At 38.9% G+C, this 23905-nt stretch overlaps 1 protein-coding gene across 1 annotated transcript in view; it reads left to right on the forward strand.

Annotated features, from left to right (window-relative positions):
- ARHGAP42 (Rho GTPase activating protein 42) overlaps positions 1-23905 on the forward strand; it is a 316155-nt gene that overhangs the window by 72377 nt on the left and 219873 nt on the right. Inside the window, exon 2 of the mRNA XM_055272874.2 lies at positions 13035-13130. Coding sequence (XP_055128849.1) covers positions 13035-13130 — 96 coding nt within the window. The remainder of the gene's footprint in view (positions 1-13034; positions 13131-23905) is intronic.

A 23905-nucleotide genomic window follows, 5' to 3' on the forward strand; every position in this document is an offset into this window, starting at 1 on the left:
CATAGTTATTTAAGGTGGTATAGAAAGAGGGTTGATTTGGACATGGCAGATTGAGATTCCTGTCCTGATTCTGTTGTTTGGGTAAGTCACTTAACCTTGAGCCTTAGTTTCCTCATCTGTAAAATGGAGATAATTACCTACACAGCTTATTTTCTCAGTAGGGTTCCAATGAGATAAGGGCTGTAAATATCAATATGATTTGAAAAATCCCATCATGTGCATTTAAGGTGGTGAGATGGCTGTAGTAAGTCAATCTCTTGAAAGTGGAACACTTGGAAATTAAATGAGAACAAAAAAAGTCATAAAATAGTATAGTTCGCCAAAAATCATCATCTCTATTGTGATACCTTAAAAATGGGGTGGCTCTAAGGGTACATAATGAAATCTGCAATTTAAAAATGCCTTTTTTTCCAAAATAGTTTCAAAAATTGCTTTAGCATGTCAAAATGGGGTAAGATAGCAGAAAAATGAAGTCTGTAAACAAGTAGGATAATGAGTTTCTTGAAATCGACTCACAAAAAAACACTGTGTAAATGGAGAATAATGATCTTTGTGCCTTTACTTCCCTGGCAGCCCAGGCTCAACCCTGTTTGACAGTGTGCTTTTTTGTTTCTTTTTGGAAGGATAAGGCGTGATGCCAGCATTCATCCACATCTTGTCCAAGAGAGTGGTTTATGTATTCTTTTAGTTACCATCTGTTATAAAATATTTCCAATCTTTAAGAGAACGTTAGTGATATTGCTATGTGAAAAGATTGTTTTTGCCATAACCATACTGTTCATGTATAGCCATAACATTATCTGATATTATACATTTTCATTTGATCAAAGAAAAATCAATAAAAATATAATAGTCAAGACCCAAATATGCTGTAACAATAAATGTAGCAACTTAAACATAGCCACTTAAGCTATAATCACATTCTAAGCTTGTCACTCCATTTAAGTTGTACTTGGGAAAGTTTTTGGAGGTTTGTGTGAATGTGTTAACTTGTTTCTTTGCTTGGGTAAACAGATTTTATTATTGGATCGGGAATGTTCTTGTTAAGGTGTGCTGGAATGCAGATATCTATTAACTACTGAGATGATACTTTTTTGAAGTTGTAGTAATAAACCTAGTCTTTGGAGGCAATATATGTATTGTATAACTTTTATTAATGATGCATGATGCTAAACAGCTGAGACGAAAACGCACTTAAGTAAATGATCAATTTACCTTTTGGAATAGGGACAATTTGACTGTAATGATTTTTATTGTCACTCTAGTTTTTTCCTTGATTGGCAGGCACTGTGGCTGCATCATAAAATGATGAGTTATCTTTTTAGGTCCAGAGAAATAGGCTGATACATAGGTTTAGTAACTGAGAGCAAATAAGTAACATGTCTTTCCAGTCATTGTTTACCTCTTTAAAAATTAATAGTAATTATAATTATGATAGTTTATCAAGCTCTTACTATGTGCTATGATGAACTCTACATGCATGATTTCATTTGCTCATCACAATGATCCTATGAAATAAGTATATTAATATTATTCCCATTTTATAGATAGGTAAATTGAAACTCGCAGAGCTTAAGTAACCTAGCTTGGCCACCTAGCAAAACAGAATTTAACTAGTAGTGAGTCTGACACCAATATCCTCACTCTTAATATTTTTTTAATTAGATCTATTTGTATTAGAAGGTTATGCAAAGAAATAGAAGCCCGTGCCAGCCTTTTCTTTAATGATTTACATTTGTGAAAAATTTTAGCGTTTGTTTGTTTGTTTGTTTGTTTTTTAACTGAATGCTCACTCCATCAAGCTTGAATAGACCACCAGGATCATTTTTATAGTGGATGTTTTATAAGGCAATGTTGAGATTGTAGGTTAGCAGGTAAAATGTCCGGGCTGCTTTTGTCAGCAGCCAGGTGTCCCCCACTCACCCCCACCACCCTGCAGCTTGCCAACAGATCTTAAATGAAAGAACCTTCTGGCCATTCCCTCTGGCTCCTCACATCTCATCGGCTTGATTTGATGTCCATATCTTAAGTCTGTGTTTGCTGGGGCTCTGGTTTTCCTCTCTTCCTCATAGCATCTTTTATAGCTAGGGGCAAGCCTGTGTCTAGGCACCTGGCTTCTTATCTCTAATTGCTCTCTGCCAATCTTAAAAAGGCCTTAATTTACCTCTCCTAAATACTCTGAATTCCCATATTCAGTTCTGTTTATCGACAGCTTCCTATTTTCAAGGTCCCGTGTTGGGTGCAGTAAAGGCTGGAGGGGTTCTCTGCTTTCCACACCTTGCTGTTCAGGGAGAGTTATAAGATTTAGACACAAAGAAGTACAATAATAAAAGGGAACATTGTCTAGAGTATTTCAGTAGACATACAAAAAGGAGGTAGAGTACAATAATGCAATATTTCTCAAAGATTTCTCCTGAAGTACATCTAATATGAGAGGAGGGGAAAAGTACCCTCTCAGTAGTCTGGGGACATATCCCAAACTGGCTGCCTCAGAGGAAATATCAGGTACAAGCTAATTCATATGAAATAGGCTTTACCTGCAATATATGCACTTAAAAAATGCAAAATTGTGTAAAATTACTTGGCTTCCTTCTCCCCAATTTTCAAATAAAACTGTAGCCCCAGGAAGATGCAATTAAGAGTGTCCATAGCTTTCTGAACTTCTGACTGCATACCATAAGGCACCCAACATTTGGTATCTGTAAATCAGCAGATACATTGCACTGATTGGATTACCTAGGGTAATTTTAGGATTACTTAATCCAGAAAGTGGCAAGTTTTAAAGGTACTTTAATAGGACTGAAATTAACCACATACACCATCCGTAAGTATAGCCAGGAAGCTCTTGCAGACCAGACCTTGGTATCTTAATGTTATTGTAGCCCCTGGATGGTATGATGCAGATTTGCAGTCCTGCAGCTGTGCATACCTCTCTATTTGAAGATGTTTGAAGGTCACAGCAGAGACAAAGGGCTGTTTCTGATGGGAATGACTTTGTGGATGTTGAGAAAGTTAAGTTTAGATTGGTTTGTTTGGCTGGGATTTTGAGTGTGCAAAGAATAGTTTGAGAGAAAGGATGAGTCAAAAAACACAGAGGAAAGATGACATCCTTCACTAACCTAGTAGGTAACAGCTTAGTATGTCCTTTAAAATGAAATTAAAGGCTAGGTGCAGTGGCTCACACCTGTAATCCCAGCACTTTGGGAGGCCAAGGTGGGAGGATCACTTGAGGTCAGGAGTTTGAGACTAGCCTAGCCAACATGGTGAAACCCCATCTCTACTAAAAACACAGAAAAATTAGCCGGGTGTGGTGGCGGGCTCCTGTAATCCCAGCTACTTAGGAGACTGAGGCAAGAGAATTGTGTGAACCCAGGAGGCAGAGGTTGCAGTGAGCCGAGATTGCGCCACTACACCAAGGCCCAGTTGACAGAGCAAGACTCTGTCTCAAAAAAAAAGAAATTAAACTAGTAATGATTTAACCACAAATGTATATGACATCAAGAAGGGCAGGATGGAGAAAGGAAGTTGTAAGAGCTGGCAATAGGGTGATATGTGACATGAAAGATAAGGTAACACCAAATGTCCTTCCAAAGTCATTATCTTGGGTGGATGGATATGTTAGGTAATAAAAAGAGAAATGGGCTGTAACTGAGGCTGACATACTGAGGCTTTCCCTTACCGAATCTGTTGATAAGAGAGTAAGTTGTAAATGCTTGGCAAACAGTGGGAAGTGAGGGGTTGTACTGGGGCAGTGGTTGTGGGTGGGTAGGCAGACCAGGAAGCTCAGGCAAAGCAGGCCAGGCCACCCCTGAGTTACTGGGAAGCTTAGGAAAATGAAACTCCTCTATATTGGGTAACTTAGTATTTGTAGTTAAAGAAAAAGAAAAGGTAAAGGAGATATTTCAGAAAATGTTGCTTGGGGTGCCAGCGCCTAAACTTAAATGACCACTTAGGAGAGGTTTGCGCAGAGATAACACAGATAGTACTTTACAAAGAGAAACAGTATTGAGGTAAAACATGGTGGCTAAAGAGAAAGTCCTCTGAATTCAAGAGTCTGAGGAAGAGAAATCTCAAGAGAGGCGGCAGAGGAATTGTTGTTGAGGTAGAAAGAGACTCTGGAGAACGACATTGTGCCACTGTTCTTTACCCACTCTTTTCAAGTTTTTTCCCCAGGGTAGGAAGATGGGTGGTTCATTTTATCCTTTGAACTTTCTATTTTTAACTTGGGTTGTAGCAAAGTGAAGTCTTTGTGGTTTCTCATTTTTAATTTTTATGGAATTTGTAGGTTTATAGAACCTGGATAAAATCTGGCCAAGTGTTGGTTCCTATTTATTATTTTTAGGCCAAAATCTTCTGGAACTGTTTGCCAGACACATATCATTTATGGGATTACAAACTGTTTGGTCTTCATTAGAGGCCAGTGCCACTATTTATTTTCACCGAAGCTCTCTTGAAGATAGTAATTTAATACCCAGATTAAATATGTTATGCTTACAATGAAAATATTTCATATTCTGTATTTGCCATCATAATAAATAATGGTTTAATAGTTAACATTTGTTGAGAATCAGTATTTCAAGTTTCTGTTCTATGCCAGACACTGTGCTAAGTCAGTTTTATGTAATATTCATGACAATCTTGCAAAGGATTAATATCTTCCTTTTGCACATGAGGAGCTTACGATTCAGAGGGGCTAAGTACTTGCTCGGAAACACATTGCAGTAAGTGGTGATCCCTGGATTGGCATCCATGTCTCTCTGACCCTTGTGCAGACATGGTCTGTGACATAAAAGAATGATTGTTTCTAATTAAAGGACTTCTTTCCGGATCTGAGCACCTTCATCACATAAGACATCGAAAACAGATGCTTAACTTAATATGCCTGCCAGAAGGGTGGATGTATCCACTGCAAAATGGGATGCAGACTCTGAATTTACTTCTGCTGTAAAAATGAATGAGACTGCCTAAAGCTAGATTAATTTGATTTACCAGCTTTAAAGTGCCCAAACAACCATGTTGTTCTAGCCTGGAGTACAGGACATTACTGTAGTGACATAGGGTAGCCTGTGCTTTCTTTGCATTTTCAGGGGAATGAAGAGCAGCATCAGGGCTCCATTGTTCTCTGGTAATTCTGTCTCCAGTGACCTCCTGTGGACATGCCCCTTGCTTCATGGCAGTGTTTCTCAAGGCCTTCAAGGAAAGAGAATTCCTTGATTTCTATTTCTGTTACTCAAACTTCCTTCAGCTCAACTCTCGTTTATTGAGTGACTACTACATACCAAACTTTGTTCTGGGCCCTCTTAATGAAGACTGATTTTTAATATCAGATAACCACTATTTTCTAGGCATGTATGTAAAATAGAAAATAGCAAAGATTGTGTTTTAAAACTTTGTTCAAGTAAGTGATAGGAATGTTTTTTACTGGCAAATTTTCATTGTGTGGTTCTTATACTTTGCCACACCCAGTATTCTTCTCTTCTGACTTTCCTCCATTTAACAATCTGGCCCTCATAGTTCTCTGAGAGCACACTGAAAACATAACTGCAGTTATTAAAAAAGCAAGGCTTAGTTGATGTTTCCTTGACATATTCTGCTATGTCCATTACTCAGTACATTGCTGTATAATGTATGTGTTTTTTATTAAGGCTTTCTGTTATATTCATGTGCATTTTTAGTACCACAAGCTTTTCAGTAGTTTATAGTGATTTTTTTTTTTTTTTTTTTTTTTTTTTGAGAAGGAGTTTTGCTCTTGTTGCCCAGGCTAGAGTGCAATGGCATGATCTCGGCTCACCACAACCTCCGCCTCCCAGGTTCAAGCAATTCTCATGCCTCAGCCTCCCAAGTAGCTGGGATTACAGGCATGCGCTACCAGGCCCAGCTAATTTTTTTGTATTTTTAGTAGAGATGGGATTTCACCATGTTGGTCAGGCTGGTCTCGAATTCCTGACCTCAGGTAATCCACCCACCTCGGCCTCCCAAAGTGCTGGGATTACAGATGTGAGCCACTATGCCTGGCTGTTTATAGTGAATTCTTAATATTAAGAATGTTTTGCCAGTTAGTTTACATTTCTTTCATTCACTCTTTTTCAGGTATCTGCTTTCTATTAGGCACTAAGGGCAGAAAGAGATGAATATATACCTACCTTCAAGAAGCCTAAAACCTAAGATGTTATTCAGTGTGGCTTTAAAAAGTAGAGGAATGAGCATACATTTCCTTTGTCTTTTTAAAAATTTATTTATTTGAGACAGAGCCTTGCTATGTCTCCTAGGCTGGAGTGCAGTGGCACGATCTTGACTCGCTGCAACCTCCGTCCCCCGGGTTCAAGCAATTCTCCTGCCTCAGCCTCCCAAGTAGCTGGGATTACAGGTGCGTGCACTACTGCGCCCAGCTAATTTTTGTATTTTTAGTAGAGATGCGGTTTCCCCATGTTGGCCAGGCTGGTCTCAAACTTCTGATTTCAAGTGATCCGCCTGCCTCAGCCTCCAAAAGTGCTGGGATTACAGGCGTGAGCCACGGTGCCCAGCTCCTTTGTCTTTTAACATGGTGTTTTATAATGACCATTTTATGTACATTTGCTGCTAGATTATTCCATGCTCAGCATAGCTACTTCTCTCTCATAGAGTCCAACACATGGAGTCTTGCTATTTTAAAATTTATATAGCAGGTAAAGGATTCATTAAATGTTGTAAGGCTCATAGCCTTCCCAGTTCCTCTTCCTCTTCCTTCTTCTCCTCCTCTTCTTCTTCTTCTTCTTTTTTTTTTGAGACAAGTCTCACTCTGTTACCCAGGCTACAGTATTGTGGTATGATCACAGCTCACTGCAACCTTGAACTCCTTTGCTCAGTGATCTTCCCACCTTAGCCTCCTGAGTAGCTAAGACCACTGGCACAAGCCACTGTACCCAGCTGATTTTAAATCATTTTTTGTAAAGTTAAGGCCTTGCTATGTTGCCCAGGTTCAATTTCAACTCCTGGCTCCAAGTGATCCTCCTGCCTCAGCCTCCCAAAGCGTTGAGATTACAGGCATGAGCCAATATGCCTAGCCCCTCCCGGTTTTAATGCTCATCATTCTTTGGGGATTAACTATGATATGCCATGAAAGAGCATCCAGTTTGGGAAGCAGAAAACCTATTCCAGTTGGAGTCCAGCTCTTAGACTCCAGGCAAGTTATTACTTAACTTTTCAGAGCACTGGCCCTCATAGCTTTGTGTGAGATTTAAGTATATAAGAACTTTGAAAAAGTAAGACATCTTGCCAACACTATTGCTGTTGTTATTGAAAGTGTACATTAAAGCTGCTTGTAAGTAGTTAAACATTGTTGTCATCATCATTATTTCTGAAAGTGAATAACTTATGTTTTACAAGTGACTGTAAAAGCCACATTAGGGGCTTGTAAGAATGTGCAAGGAAAGCAGGGAGGATAAAAGACACCCAGGGGCTTGGAGTATTTACCCAATTTGCAGAAATTGATGGTTTCAACAAAAGAGCTGTTGTTTACAAGGTAGGGTCTTGGATACTTGGTTAGTATTCATAGATGGTAAAGTTTCCTACCGTTAATATACTACTTAAAATAAAGTGGGTAGGTTAGGTTTACAAATCACTGAGATAAAGGTGAAAGCATCACCAGAGAATCCCAACATAATGGGCAGTTAAAGGCAGAGATAGTGTCACGTTGAAAGGGGTCAGTAAGAGCTTTTTGGAAAAAATGAGGACTTGAGAGAAATCTTGAAAAAAGGCCTTTTTTTTTGACAATGGAGAATGAGAGAAAAGTATGTTCTAAGTAGGTAGAGTAACAATAAAAACATAGATACAAAAGAATAGCAGGCTTGTTTCAGACAATAACCAGTACCTTAGCTTGGTATGAGTCTTTATAGATATGGTTGAGTATGTACGTGGAAGCTACCCTTTGGAAGATTCTAGACATATTGTTTTAGCCTTCCTGGTGCATTGTTACATCTTTCAAGTCCCTGTTCTTAGTGAGTCTTCTAACACCTCTACCCCTACACACTCAATCGAAACTGATGTGCCTTTTTATTTGCCACTTTTATTTAAGGTCTATGTGCAAAGCAGTATGGCAATGTGGTGAAGTGGGGATTCTGGAGCTGGTGCCCTGTGTTGAAATTTTGGTTCTGCTTTTCCTAGCTTGTGTGACCTTGGGGAAGTCACTTAACTTACCTGTGCCTCAGTTTCTTAATCTGTAAAATGGGTGTGATGGCATCTAGTTCTTGCGGCTATTGTGAGGACTAATGGGTTAATTTATATTAAATGCTTACAGAAGTATCAGGTACTAGGTATTGTTGTTATTAATCTCTGTCAGAGAATTTATCGATTGCCCTCTGTTATGATTAATTACATGCCTCACACCCCTACTGGACTGTGCTCTTTAGGAGGGAAGGATACATTCTATTTTAACCTTTGTATTCTCATTGCTTTATTATGTCTGCCTTCTGCATGGTTGTGAAAAGATTATAATTCTACAACACATAGTTGTAGACAACACATAGATCTACAACACATAGATTGCTCCTGTGAGTCTTCCTTAGATCCAATCCCAGAGAAGCTGGATTTTAGGAAGAAATACCTTATACTAATGGACTGACTGGTTGTACTTGTTCTGACATAAATATATATAGCCCACTTCCATAACTAACATGTAAAAGCAATTCCATTAACACTTCCAGAATAACAGGGAGACCTCAGTTCTTAAGTCTATGTGCAAGAAAAGTTTTAACTAAATATTTATTTAATTATAGGTATTTTGTATTCCTCTAATGAAATGAAGTTTTAGTGTTTCATTAGCATCATCTAATCATGGAAGCTGGAGGTTAACTCTTTCATATGAAAACATTGTTGACTAATTAAAGCCCAGTATAACTTCTTTTGAGTTATAATGTGAATGCATGTGAAGACACTCGATGCTTAACTTTCAAGTTAGGCAAATGGGAAGGATGTGGGGTGTGGGTGTGGGTGTGTGTGTGTGGTGTGGGGGGCATGTGAAGTATCTTTACTGTGCACAACTTGCTCACCAATAAGTGAATATTGGGTAGTAATAGGGAGAGACACCCCTGTCTAAACTAGATTCTTAGATGGCATGGGATCTTTTGTTTTATATTTAAGAGAAAAAGTTGACTCTTTAGTATGATATTTTAACACTCAACAACAAATTTTAAAATTTATTAGGTTTTAAAATCAAGGCCTTTCTATTATGATGTGGATTAACTTCATTTAAAAGGTTTTAGAAACAGCTCTTCTGTTTTTTGTGCTGGGTCGTGGTTTAGAAACTTTAGTTAGACAATTAGAAAAATATTGTTTCATGTGATTTTAAATGAATGGAAGATGTTGGGCCTTCTAATTCAGAATTGCACAGTCAGTAGGAGATGGAGCCAAGATTAAAAGCGTGAGCTGGATTCCTCATTTTAGAGGCTGATCATTATTACTGCCAGAAAATATGATAACTTCTTTACCTTGATGGTTTTTTTGACCTCATCATTACTTCGGCGTTAGGAAAATGAAAATAAATAGGAAGAAGATCAAGAACCCGAACACACTTGAAGTTGAAAATGTGTCGTATTTCAGACTTCCCCTTCATTCTTAGAATTATCATTTGAACTAGTTGAGAGCAATATTTTCTTGTATAATCCTGTCTCTCATTATGCTTCCAGAAGGACTGTGAAAGGATCATTCATGCATTCTTGATTCCATCAAGAGTTGAAGTAGACACCCATCTCTTACCCAGAAATGCTGAACAATAATACTGTCACGGCTTGATTGCTTTGCAGTGTAGCAAGAAAAGTTGAAACTGCTATCAACAGATTGTCCTGAGCACTTTCCAAGGTTATGTAAGGTCCAAGAGTTGCCATCTTCATAACTGAAACTGAAATTTTTCTTTTTCCTTTCTTAGATATTGAACATGGACATAGTCAACATGTTCTGAGTGCTTTCTATGTGTTTGATGCTGTTCTAAGTTCTTTATCTATATTAACTCATTCTCTCCTCACCATAACCCTGAGAAGTGATTCCACTTAATGGATGGAATACTGAGGTACAGAAAGGCTGTGAAACTTACCCACAGTCATGACACTTAATTATTGGTAGAAGCAGGATTCTAACCCAGTTAATCTGCCTTCAGCACTCATACTCGGTAACTTGACAGAGTAGCTTATAAGTGGGCCACTGTGTTCTTGTTTGGGGACGGGGATTACTGTCGTGCATTCACAGTGATCTCTGTGCAGGGACAAAACAGATTACCTTTTTCAGTCAAGGTACAAGACAATGGGAAGTCAAGAACAGTCTGGGAAGAAATGGGAGGTTGTTTCATGAGTTCCCTAGGACAGAGCTTCCAAATAGGCTTATCTAGGTTTGAGGGAAGTTCAGAACTCTTGGTGGTGGCGAGGAGGGGAGAGAAGGAAGGATATCCATTGCAGGGTTCCCAAGCATCTTGATCTGCCCTTGTATCCCCAGTCTCAACTCTGCTGTAGGAATTACATTTAGGGCTTCAAATCCAGCAGAACATAAGGCCTTTATTTTATACTACATATACAAATAAAGGGGTGTTAAATGGAATGGTTTTCCTAAGTCTCAGGGAGAGCACCCAGAATTAAAAACGAAACTGTCTAATGTATGTTTAAAAAGAAAAGCCTGTCTGAAATTTGAAGTTGGTGGTCTATAGAATTGTCCTTGGTGAGTGTGTTGGTAGGTCCTTGGCTGACAGTGGTATAAAATGTGACCTCCATGTTTGAAGACCTATTCAATCTTGAGTGCCCACATTGACAGGTACTTGGACTTGGGGTTTCATGAATGTAGGGGCTGCCACAGTAAGTCCTGGGGTTATGTCTAGGCATAGGACCACAATTATTCTGTTAAATAAAAAATATTTTGACATGTGTAAAAAAGGTAAGGAAGACTTTATGCAGGACTGTCACAACAGGTGTAAAGACTATGTCAGTAGATGAGAGAGATCTGGGTCAACTGTAAATACAACAAGAACAAGTGGGAATTTATAGCCAAGGAGCAGGATGTGGGGCATTGGGTGGATGGAGAATGACTAAGAAGAGACATCGACGGTAGTAGGATTCTTGCTGAAGAAAGGTGGGGGATGAGGAATTTCAACAGATATTGAGGATAGGGGATTCTTTCTAGACTGACTTAGTAGAATCCTTGCTAAAACTAGGCTCTGCAGGCCCAGCAAGGGTCAGGGACAAGGTGGAGGCCTAGTCAAGAAGAGGGCTAAAAGGAGCCTGACTAAAATTTGGCCAAGGAGGGAGAATTTATCAGTTCCTATTGCTTGATTAAATGTAAGGACTCAGGTATTGGACTTGAACCCATGCAAGAGACACTGTTAAATGAAGTGTAGAGTGAATTCCAGAAAATTCTATTTTCTTATTGATGTAGACATCTGTGGCTGGGTTGACATAAATGATCAGAGTAGCTCTGAGAGATGGGATCTTTAAAATTTTCCTGATGCTGCACTGTGAAGTTGATTTACTTTTATTTATTAGACTTAAATAGGGTTTATTGAGTGCCAGGCACAGTTCTAAACCCTTTGCAAATATTAACTCATATAATCCTCAAAACAATTCTATAAGGTGGTTATACCGTCTTCCCATTTTATATATAATTATGCATTGCTTAACAACAAGAACACATTTTGAGAAAAACGTCCTTAGGCTGTTTTGTCATTGTACAAACATAATAGAGTATACTTAACACAAGCCTAGGTGGTATAGCCTACTACACACCTTGTCTGTATGGTGAAGTAGGCTATCCCACCTAGGCTACAAACCTTTACAGCATGTTACTGTACTGAGTGCTGTAGGCAGTTGTAACACAGTGGTAAGTATGTATATCTAAATATATCTACACCTAGAAGAGGTACAGTACAAATACAGTATAAAAGATTTTTAAAAAAGCTGCACCTGTGTAGGGCAGCTACAGTATAGTCTAATGTAGCTACTGTGGTGTATGTTTTTATGTGGTGCTTGACTGCGTGAGGAAACAAAGGCCCAGAGGAGTTAAATAATTTGTCCAAGGTCACATAGCAAGTAAGTGGTGGGACTTGGATTTCCACCCAGGCAGCCTGGCTCCAGAGTCTGCATTCTTAATCACTCGGTTAGGTTGCATCCTGGGCTGTTGACTCTCGGGGATTTACTTCTTATTATTCTGGGCTTTTCTTTTTCAGCCCATAAATAAAGAATTCTTTTTCTGGGTTTAGTCAGACTCTGGGCCTTGTTCAGACTGAAATCAGGATTGGGGAGTATGTTTAACTCGATTCTCAAAGTTATTTGTTAACAGCCTTTCAGGTCATCTTTTACCTTCTTGACCAAAATCAGTAGTTTATTGGTAAAAACACATTTTCTACTTTTTCCACAGTTTGTGCAGAATATTATTGGTGACTCTTTCTAATCAACCGTTGGCTTTTTTCCCTTCACCAGCAAGCTCAGTAGCATTCCTTTTTTTTTTTTTTTTTTTTAAGGAAAAATGCTCCAGTAGCTGAACAATGAGAACATATGGCCACAGGGAGGGGAACAATATACACTGGGGCCTGTTTGGCCAGTGGGATGTGTAGGGGGATGGAGAGCATCAGGAAAAATAGCTTAATGTATGCTGGGCTTAATACCTAGGTGATGGGTTGATAGGTGCGGCAAACCACTATAACACACATTTACCTGTGTAACAAACCTGCACATCCTGGCCATGTATCCTGGAACTTGAAACAAAATAAAATAAAAATGCTCCATTTATGGTGAGTGAGTGGTAGTTCCTTGATAAAGGCTTTGGTAAACTGGTTTCCAGATAATATACATCTGCCACCAAAACTCTCTTAAAGCAGTAAATCTCCACTGTGTAGAGAAGACCAGATCCATTTTTGGTATTCATAGTGTCTTTAAATTTTGGTTAAATTAGTCAAACTGGTATTTTAAAGGATTCTGGTTAATGTAATACATAATCAAAGTTATATAATGTTACATTTGGAAACTCATCCAGATTCAATGGAACCTTACCTTACGGATTTTTTGCTTAACTTTTACTTGCAGATCTGTCTATGGCAGTGCAGAAATTTTCCCAGTCATTGCAAGATTTCCAGTTTGAATGTATTGGTGATGCTGAAACAGATGATGAAATTAGTATTGGTAAGTACTACTGTTTTAGAAAGTTCTACTTGTAATATTTATTTTACTAAAATCAAATTGACACACACCTAGATAATAAACATCTAAAATATTTTCTGACTTTGACAATACTATAAGGGTGATTTTGGGTTTCTATGAAAGAAATTTTTTTTTTTTTTTTTTTTTTTTGGAGACAGAGTCTCACTCTGCCGGCCAGGCTGGAGTGCAGTGGCTTAATCTTGACTCGCTGCAAACTCTGCCTCCCGGGTTCAAATGGTTCTCCTGCCTCAGCCTCCTGAGTAGCTGGGATTACAGGCATCTGCCACCACGCCCAGCAAATTTTTGTATTTTTAGTAGAGACAGGATTTCACCGTTTTGGTCAGCCTGGTCTCGAACTCCTGACCTCAGATGATTCACCTGCCTCGACCTCCCAAAGTGTTGGGATTAATTACTGGCGTGAGCCACTGCGCCTGGCCTAAAGAAAATATTATAAATTGTTTTTAAATTGAAGCTCTGTGTTTGTTTGTTTTTTCCATAAGGAAATGACTTAATCATTCCATGACTCAGGTCAGTGCTGCTTTGAATTATTCGTTCAAACAAATATATATTAGGTATCTGCTATTAAATATACCAGGCACTAGTTTAAAAAATTACCTTACTTTTTTTTTCTTAATACTGGTTTCTTTTTTAACGTGAATATTTGTTTTTAAAGAAAACAAATCAGCCATGATTCCCCAAACCAGTGTTCTTGCAGGATGCAGAACATTACTAGGGATCAGGAGACTTGAACCCTAATCTGACGCTGCCTCAGTAATTTGGCAATCTGTCCCTGGGGAAAGCATGCTCCTTTCTGAATCAGAAGGATTCATCTCCCATAAAATGAAGAGGTCGTGTTATGTGAACCCTGAAGTTTTATCTATATCTGACTTTTTATTGTTTGAAGGTCTGATTCTTGTAACTCCCTCCACCCCCACCTTTTAAAGACCCCTACATTTTCCAGCTTATAGATGTGTGGTCCCTTTGTAGGCTGGATTAGAGATATGTCATGTAATGAAAAGAGTATATAAAATATATATGTATATTTTAGAGGATATTCCTAAGTGTACCCTACTTCTAGGTATAAAAATACAATATTACAAACACTTAAGAACAGTGATCAGTGATTCCCAAACTTTAATGTCTATAGGAAACACCCAGAATTTTTTTTTTTTTTTTTTTTTGAGACAGAGTCTTGCTCTGTTGCCCAGGCTAGAGTGCAGTGGCATGATCTCGGCTCACTGCAACCTCCGCTTCCCATGTTCAAGCAATTCTCCTGCCTCAGCCTCCTAAGTAGCTGGGACTACAGGCACCTGCCACCATGCCTGGCTATTTTTTTTTTTTTTTTTATTTTTAGTAGAGACGGGGTTTCACTATGTTGGCCAGGTGGCCTTAAACTCCTGACCTCGTGATCCACCCACCTTGGCCTCCCAAAGTGCTAGGATTACAGACATGAGCCACCGTGCCCGGCTGGAAATCTTATTAATTGCAGGTCTTGGGTTGCGTGTAAGATTCACATTTCTAATAGATTTGAAGGTGATGTCCACACTGCTAGTCCATTCATACCTCTCCACAATCACATTCCTTTTCTTCCTCTGCCCTTTCTTTTTCTTCTATAGTTCTACCAGTTATGTCTGTATTTATTAGCTTTGACTACTTAAGTAGCAAGTCTTAGCACAGACCTCGCTGTGAAACAAAAGGGCAATGTTACCCCCACGAAATGAAAGCTCTCAGGAGAAGTTAAGCTGAATGAGTTTCGGCTTCATTGTGTGGCTTTAGCTTGCCTGCATTCACAAGAGCTCCTTTTGGAGAAATCGCTGGGCAGGGTACAGAGTCCTTAGACAAGCTGCCTCTGCATGTGGAATTTATATGATGCATACATCATTGTGATCTTATTCGCAGTCTTTCTGAGCAGATATATGCCAAGTGGTCATTCTCTTTGCTTGCTTTTTTATGAGTGTTAGTTAATTTGAGGGGAGGGTGGAGTGGCTGGTTTCCTTTGGCCCTAAGTTTTGTGATGAAAGATGGTCCAGCCGTGCCTGTCACTTGCCTGAGGTATAAAGTGCCTCCAGGAATAAGGGAGAGCCCTCCCATATGCATGACTTCTTCCTCCCCACAGGAGAGCTGGGGAAGGGCAGCATTAGGGATCATGCACTGCCAATATTTGGAACAATGGTCATTTTGCTTGTCATTTCTTGACATTTGTGTTATAAATGTCTGGTCCTCAACATAGGCTTTGTAGTACACACTTAGCCAGGTAAAAGCCTGGATTATATTACTAAAATACAAATATATTAGCATTATTACTTAGAAAACCTATACCCACATATTTACATAACAGTTATTTTCACTTAGTTGTTTATTTATTTTGAGACAGATTCTTGCTCTGTCACCTAGGCTGGAGTGCAGTGGCATGATCTTGGCTCACTGCAACCTCCACCTCTTGGGTTCGAGTGATTCTCGTGCCTCGGCCTCCTGAGTAATTGGGATTATAGGCGTATGCCACCATGCCCAGCTAATTTTTGTATTTTTAGTAGAGATGGGGTTTCCCCATGTTGGCCAAGGTGGTCTCAAACTCCTGACCTCAGGTGATCCACCTGCCTCGGCCTCCCAAAGTGCTGGGATTACAGGTGTGACCCACCATGCCCAGCCTTCACTTGGTTATATTAAGCTATAAATTCCATGAAGGCAGAAGCCACATTTTTTTCTTTTTCAACCATTTTAGCCTTAGCACTTGACCCAGATCCTAACAGTAGACCCTCAGATAAATTGTTCACTAAATGACATAATTTTCCTTATAAACTTTAATATTTTTCACTTATATACATATTTTTCTAATACAATGATATATATAATTTGGTATTTTTTTCTTTGAAAAGAGGATTATAGCAAATACTCCTGGGTTTCCACAGATGATATAATTTTAATGGCTTCATGAGTTTATTTCATCAGGTTCATATACATGAATTTATGAAATAATGCCTATAGTATGTGCAGGTTACTTCTGGTTGACCCTTTACCTGTTATTGTTAAGAGTACAGAAAACATCTTTCTGTATGTTTCCATTTCCATTAAGCTTCTTACTTAAAAGACGTCTTGAAGTCACACATACATGTAGTAACTGCAGACGCAGGGTTTTTAATCACTATGCTACGCAGCCTTCTAGGCAGATGTTAGGTAATTTCCCCAAGTTGTAGTGAACTTGATATCTCAACAGTGATTTGTTTGACTCTTTCCACTTTGGCTAATTGAATATTGTTGTGCAGCTGTTGCAGACTAGATTTGAGAGGTGTGAATTGATCAGTAGGTGAAGGCTTACAAGCAATGAATATTACATTAAATTTTAATGCTATATGGGCTTTGAGAAGTTAAATCTCAGGTTGGAGATCAGGAGATGAAGAATCTACACAAGTAGAAGTAATGTTGCTTGCTAATTTTAAATCAGGAGACTTATTTAACCCCTTTGCACTCGGGATCTGATTTAAATAGCAATGCTATTAGGAAAACTTAGAGCAAAATGACTTACAAGTATAAAATATTTCTGGAACAACTCCCGTAAAAATATAGATATGTTTCAATGTCCTATTCAACACTTTTTACCCTTTACCTGAGCTCCCACATATAATCCAAACAGTTAAAAATAAATTATGTAGATAATAAAGAAGCAGTAGGAGGAGGCTCTGAAGAATCATTGTTGACCTGGAAGATTATGAGATTATCCCAAGCTGTTCTACAAAGGACAGTAAACTGGAAAATGTATCCCTGGGACTAACGTGTATGTCTGGAGTGGGTGGAGCATAATGATCACGCTTATCCACCTTCATTGGCTTCAGTTCTACGTGGGAAGGTACAGCGTTTTCGCTGTCTTTACCTTGTTGAAGCCTGAGTTCCAACGACTTCGTTATTGCTCTGATTTAATGAAAGAGGAATGAGATAGGGACAGCTGTGACTCTGAGCAGCGAGCAATAGCCCAACAACACTCTCAGCTGGAATAGGCTTGAGACCTACCGATGACATAGCCACAAAATACTGTGACTTACAAAGAAGCTTATCTTTTGCATGTGGGTCGTGTCAGTGCAAAAAGACTTGAAAAGTAAGACATCAGCAGGCTTTCTGTGTGTAAGATGTGGTGGTGGGAATGGGTAGGAAGGGAAGAGGAAGATGAATAAAGATGTCTGCTTTCATTGTGCTTATAGTGGAAGAGGATGAAAAAAAGGTTTTGGGCAAAGTAAGGAAGAGAAGATGGTGTTACTGTATCTGTATAATTGCCTAATTATGAAAGTTGTTCTGGGAGTGTGTTTGATGTGTAGGCCTGTGTCTGGCCTGTACATCTGCCCCAACGCTTCACCGGTTCCCTGCCCCCACCCTTTTGGCCTGTGCTTGCTGGGTTTTTTGTTTTGTTTTGTTTTGTGCCAGTGACACACTGCTGGCTTGGAAGGAGGCAAAATAGGATTCGTTGTTCAAGACCCAGTGGGGAATTCCTGTGGCTCAGAGAGCAGGTCAGGACTGAAGTCCCAAGCAGGGCAGTGTCCTGCACTTTTTTTTTTTTTTTAGCACCTCCCTTTTCATTGAAGAGCATCAAGAGGCCATTGCCCTCCCTTCTCTAAGGATAAATGAGCTGCAGGTGAGCTTTGGCCTGTTCCCTTTCATCTGCTCACTGCCATGCTGGGTGAGTGGGAAGTGGCCTATTGAGTCCATCCACTTAACTTCCCACAGCTGCACTAACTGCCCACTTTTTATTTGGCTTTGGTTTTTTGAACTGAGTAAGGAAGACATTGAGTTAGGAGTACAGTGCTAGACACATGGGGCTCAGAAATCGGTGATGGAGGGGAGGAGAGTGACTATAAACCGGTATAAGATAGATTCAAGCTTCCTCTCATACGTATTTATAGGGGTAGACCAAATACAAAAGGTACCATTATTTAACTATAATTACACAAGTAACATGTATGTAAATACAAAAACAATACCCATTGTATCAGCCCTGGAGCACACTCTTGCATGGGAATTGATAGTTCCAACATGAGTTATTTGCCCAGCCTTAAAACCTTACTGATAGGAAATAAAAGGTTATTTGTGCAGAAACTAAAATCATATTCTTTTGAAAACACTCTTTATGGTGGGTTAGTTCGAACGGTTGGATGTCCGAAGATACTGCTATGAAACTGCCTAAGAGATGGATTGTTTAGCTACATTGATTTGGCACATTAGTGTATAGGATAATAAAAGACTTCAAGTCTTAGCACATCACTTGAGAATTTTTATCTACACCGAAGCTGGGGTATGCAAGTTACTCTATTTTGTTTTTGTATTACGTACTTATAATTTGAAATCATTTTAAATCAAAGATTAAAAATGAGAAGACCTCTAGGTTTAAAAAAAATTTAGATATTGTGGCCGGGTACGGTGGCTCACGCTTGTAATCCCAGCACTTTGGGAGGCCAAGGCGGGTGGATCACCTGAGGTTGGGAGTTCGAGACCAGGCTGACCAACATGGTGAAACCCCATCTCTACTAAAAATACAAAATTAGCCAGGTGTGGTGGTGAATGCCTGTAATCCCAGCTACTTGGGAGGCTGAGGCAGGAGAATAGCTTGAACCCAGGAGGGGGTCGTTGTGGTGAGCTGAGATCGTGCCATTGCACTCCAGCCTGGGCAACAAGAGCAAAACTCTGTTTCAAAAAAAAAAAAAAGTTAGATATTGTTAGTCAAACTGAACTAGTGCCAATAAAAATGTTAGTCATTAATATGAGGCAAAGTTTATTCATTCTATGTAATCTTGGAAACCATTGGAAAGTCCAGTTGCAATTGTGCATAAACAGCTTGGTTAGTGATGTTGTGTGATGACCTAGACTCTCAGGAAAGTCTTGAACAGTATGAGCTTTGGACTCAAGAGATTAAACATTTACCAAGAAGGAGAGTCACTTTGCTAGTAAATATTTTTGGTGGAGACTTCATTCCTTTAGACACACCTAAACAGAAAATTCCTGTGGTAGTGACAGGCAATACACTACCATTTGTCAACTAAGGTAATAGCTCCAAATTAGGAGTGGAGAAATGAGTCAGTCAGTTAGGTAGTTTGGATCAAACTATATTTTTTAACAATCCCCCAACTATTTCTGACATAACTAGTGTATTGCTGATCCCTTGTTTACTCCATTTTGAATGCAGATATAGCAACAAGGATAGTGCCTAATAGCATCGGCCGGGCACAGTGGCTCACTCCTGTAATCCCAGCACTAGCACTTTAGGAGGCCTAGCCAGGCAGATCACCTCAGGTCAGGAGTTCAAGACCAGCCTGGTCAACATGGTGAAACTCCATCTCTTCTAAAAATACAAAAATGAGCTGGGCATGATGGCACATGCCTGTAATCCCAGCTACTCGGGAAGCTGAGGCAGGAGAACCGCTTGAACCCGGGAGGTGGAGGTTGCAGTGAGCTCAGATTGCACCACTGCACTCCAGCCTGGGCAACAAAGTGAAACTCTGTCTCAAAAAAAAAAAAAAAAAAAAAAGACAGGAAGAGCATGTCGCATTTTTAAAAAGAAGCTGTTGTATGGAAATGTTTGGACAAATCGTACATATACGGATTGATGGATGAGAGCTCAAACCTAAACCAAGTTTTGTGTACAGCATTGGCTGAGATGCCCTGACATTTTTACTTCTTGTTCTGTCTTTAGGAGAATGTGTTGAAAGGTGAAGGTATAGGAGGTTAAAATAGTGACAGTTCAAGTCACAGGAGCTTTAGTATGTCTTCCTGTGCTGGCAGTGCTTTACCGAGGTGCAAATATTTATTGTTTGATTACCTCTCTGAGGCTGGGTGTGCATCAGTGGGTTACTGTGGTGAGGTGACTCACCTTGATCTGTAGATAGAAGCCTGAGAGTGATCTTGGATACCTGATCTGAGGGTGTCAAGAAGAATTTTTTCAAGGGAGTGGTTGGAAAATCTCATTCAGTTTCTTTGTTAGAAGAGTGACTGTGTAAACAGGTATAAACTTTTCACTTAACTTTGAAGATGCGTCTGTTAGGTCAAATGGAAAGGTAATATTTGATTCTGTTTCCCAAATGAGAAATAAGAATATAGTCTGGGGTGGGAAGTATGGGAAACAATTTACTTTGTGTAATTGGAAAGGATTCCTCTATAGTGTAGAAACACTTTGAGAGATAATAGCCTTTGTTTCAGGTTAAAAATCATAACTGCCATAATAAATGCAGAAAATGCATTCAAAAGATCATTAATAATTTTTGTTAAAAAAGGACCGGTTTTCTTTTTTGACTTAAACAAATTCAATGATTAAATTATTGAAAATGCTTCTGTGAAAACTTTCTTTAGAATTTGGTCATGAGCTACAAATATGCATTTTTACAGTTTACTCTTAATATTTGTCTAGTGATATTGTGATACAAAAGGTAGAACCGGGCGGGGTGTGATAGCTCACACCTATAATCCTGGTGCTTGCAGAGGCCATGGCGGGAGGAATGCTTGAGACCAGGAGTCCCAGACCATCCTGGATGAGGCCCCAGTTCTATAAAAAGTAAAAATTTAGCCAGGCATGGTGGCATGCACCTATAGACCTAGCTACTCAGGAGGCTGAGGCTGCAGGATCCCTTGAGCCCAGAAGTTGAGGTTACATTAAACTATGATCACACCACTGTACTGCAGCCTGGGTAACATGTTGAGAGCCTGTCTCTTAAGAAAAAAGAAAAAGGAAAGGTGAAGTTTTTTGTAGCCATGAGATTCTTCTTGGGCATTTTTAGGAAAAATTTCTAAACCAAAGGCAATGCCATTATCAACCACAGCTGAACTCTTCTAAAAGAGACCTGTGATATTTTATTAAATTCGAGGAAGTAAACTACCTTCTCATTTGCTGAATCAAAAAAAAAAATCCATCGGTCTTTACAGACCCTCATTACAAGCACTTAAATGTGGTTATATAAATCAGGAAGTTGTGTATTAAAGTGGAACATTTCTAAATGCCTAAATTGTTTATATAAATAACATTTTCTTTTTAACTCTGCAGAGGAAGCATATTTTACTTTTTAATAGCTCTCAGTTGGACAATTGTATTATTGTTTTCCTTTTTTTTTTGTAAACCACCCTTATTTTTGTACCCACACAGAAACCACCCACAATTAATGATGGAAGCAGCTGGGAAAGTTGCACATTTCAGGTGGTGTTCCTCTCTTAAAGAAAACACGCTACTTGAGAGAGATGCTTTTATCATATTAGCTGTGTATTTTGAAGCACTTTATTTGACTTAATTTGAAATTCAAAAGCTTAGGTGTTTCATATTTCAGTCTTTGAGTAAAAAACAACCTGAAAACTTGTCATGTCACAAGCCTGGAAAGAAATTTATCATTTAACTTATTGATAGACATTAATCCCCTAAAACCTCATGTCTTTTTTTGTGACTTAGTTCTGCCCAACAGAAAATAGCACAGTCTTTTGTCCAGGGGGCTCACTTGCTTATCACGTGTAGCAAATTATATGCTTTTTGAGATCCGAAAGTTTTACTCATATTCCTGTTCCTTTGTAGTACTTTAGAGCTTTATTCGTAGCAAAGATTTAATTTTTGTTGAGTGAACAACCCCACCTGTAAAAGCTATTAAACTTTTACAGAAATGAATCACTTTAGGGCAAATAGAATTTTAGAGCCTTACAGTAAAAATAATATATGCACTGGCTGGGTGTGGTGGCTCACACCTGTAATCCTAGCACTTTGGGAGGCCGAGGTGGGTGGATCACCTGAGGCCAGGAGTTCGAGATCAGCCTGACCAACATGGAGAAACCCCATCTCTACTAAAAATACAAAATTAGCTGGGCTTGTGGCACATGCCTGTAATCCCAGCTACTGGGGAGGCTGAGGGAGGAAAATTGCTTGAACCAGGGAGGCAGAGGTTGTGGTGAGCCGAGATTGCACCATTGCACTCTATCCTGGGCAATAAGAGTGAAACTGTGTTTCCAAAAAAAAAAATATATATATATATATATATATATATACACACATATATATATATATACACATATATATACACACATATATATATACACATATATATACACACATATATATATACACATATATATATATACACACATATATATATATGTACTTACTTGAATATATCTACTATGGTTCTTTTCAGTATGCTAATCTAAATTTTCAGAGGGTAATAGGTCATAAATTTACACACATGCACACACATATATAATTTTTACATGTACTTTAGAATCATTTAGAACAAGTGTTTAGCTGGGTACGGTGGCTCACATCTGTAATCCCAGCACTTTGGGAGGCCAAGGCAGGTGTATTACCTGAAGTCAGGAGTTGAAGACCTGCTTGGCCAACATGGTGAAACCCTGTCTCTACTAAAAATAGAAAATTTAGCCAGGCATGGTGGCACATGCCTGTAGTCTCAGCTACTTGGGAGGTTGAGGTGGAAGAATTGCTTGAACCTGGGAGTCAGAGGTTGCAGTGATCCAAGATCGCACCACTGCACTCTAGCCTGGGGGACAGAGTGAGACTCCATCTCAAAAATTAAAACAAACAAACAAAAAAACAAGTTTTAAAAATATTTATAAATATTAAAATAAATTTTAAACCAGAGATAAAAATGTATTCTCTTTTTGCATTTATTCAATATTTATTGTCTACCTGTTATGTGACAAGAACTGTGCTTGTGAAAAAGGTGGTCCAAATTTTGCCCTCATGGAGTGTACAAACTAAATGATAAGGTGGTAACAATACCCCTCTTTTAAAATAACATGACTTTAAAAAAGGCTTATTTCAGGGAGGTGGATAGAGAGTCAAGGAGAACTTTTATCTATGGTTAGTAAAAAATAATCTCAACAAAATAATTAGTGTAATAAATGCTATGACCCATGCTAATTTGGGATGCAGAAATATATACTTGATCCTAATTATTTGCAAGTTTTATATTTGTGAATTAACATATTCTAAAATGTATTAGTAACCCCAAAAGCAATATTGCTGGCGCATTTGTGGATATGGGCAGAACAGTGATGAAGTTGGTCCACCTGACCCACCCAGGATCCCCTCTATGAAGCATGGTGGAGTGTTATTGAAGACTAATAATACGATAGGTTTTTTGCTCTTCTGTAAGAGCAACATTGTTAAAGCCAAAGGCCAATGGGGATTAGAGTCAGAAACCGGCTTTGTAGCTTTCTCTTGCCTCTCTTTTAAACTTGTCTGTGCCTGCATTTCCTGGTTATACAACTCATTTATTCAGTAAATACTAAAGTATCAACCAGATCTAAGCCACAATGAGTGGCATAGGTCATTTAAATTTTTTTTGGAGGACACCAACATTAAACAGCCAATGACGTGAAGTCACAATTGTTTTGAATGGTGTGAAAACAAAGCTAATTATGCTAAGAGAACATAGTCAAGATAGACTAGGCATTGTTGGGTGCCTATTGGTTAACATCAGACCCTAGAAAAATAAGTGATGGCCCTTGTGGGTGTTATGTGCACAGCTTGCACTTTTGTTAATTGGAAAGAGTTCAGTAGTAATAGATCATTTCTCAAAGTTCAGCCCACTGGCCCTGTTTTTTTGGTATTTTCCTAGTTTTCTTTGTGGAGTTTCTCTACCTTATGTTGAATATACTGTAATATAAATTCTTCATCAGCTTTAAAATAGCCTTTGAAGATGGTATTGTACCATAGGTGTTTTCTTGGTGTGGAGTAGTTTACCTCTTTCTCTCTGGGAGCTGCGTTTCTATAGTTCTAGGATCTTTCTCTT

Source organism: Symphalangus syndactylus, chromosome 3 (assembly GCF_028878055.3).
Source record: "Symphalangus syndactylus isolate Jambi chromosome 3, NHGRI_mSymSyn1-v2.1_pri, whole genome shotgun sequence".
Lineage (NCBI taxonomy): Eukaryota > Metazoa > Chordata > Mammalia > Primates > Hylobatidae > Symphalangus > Symphalangus syndactylus.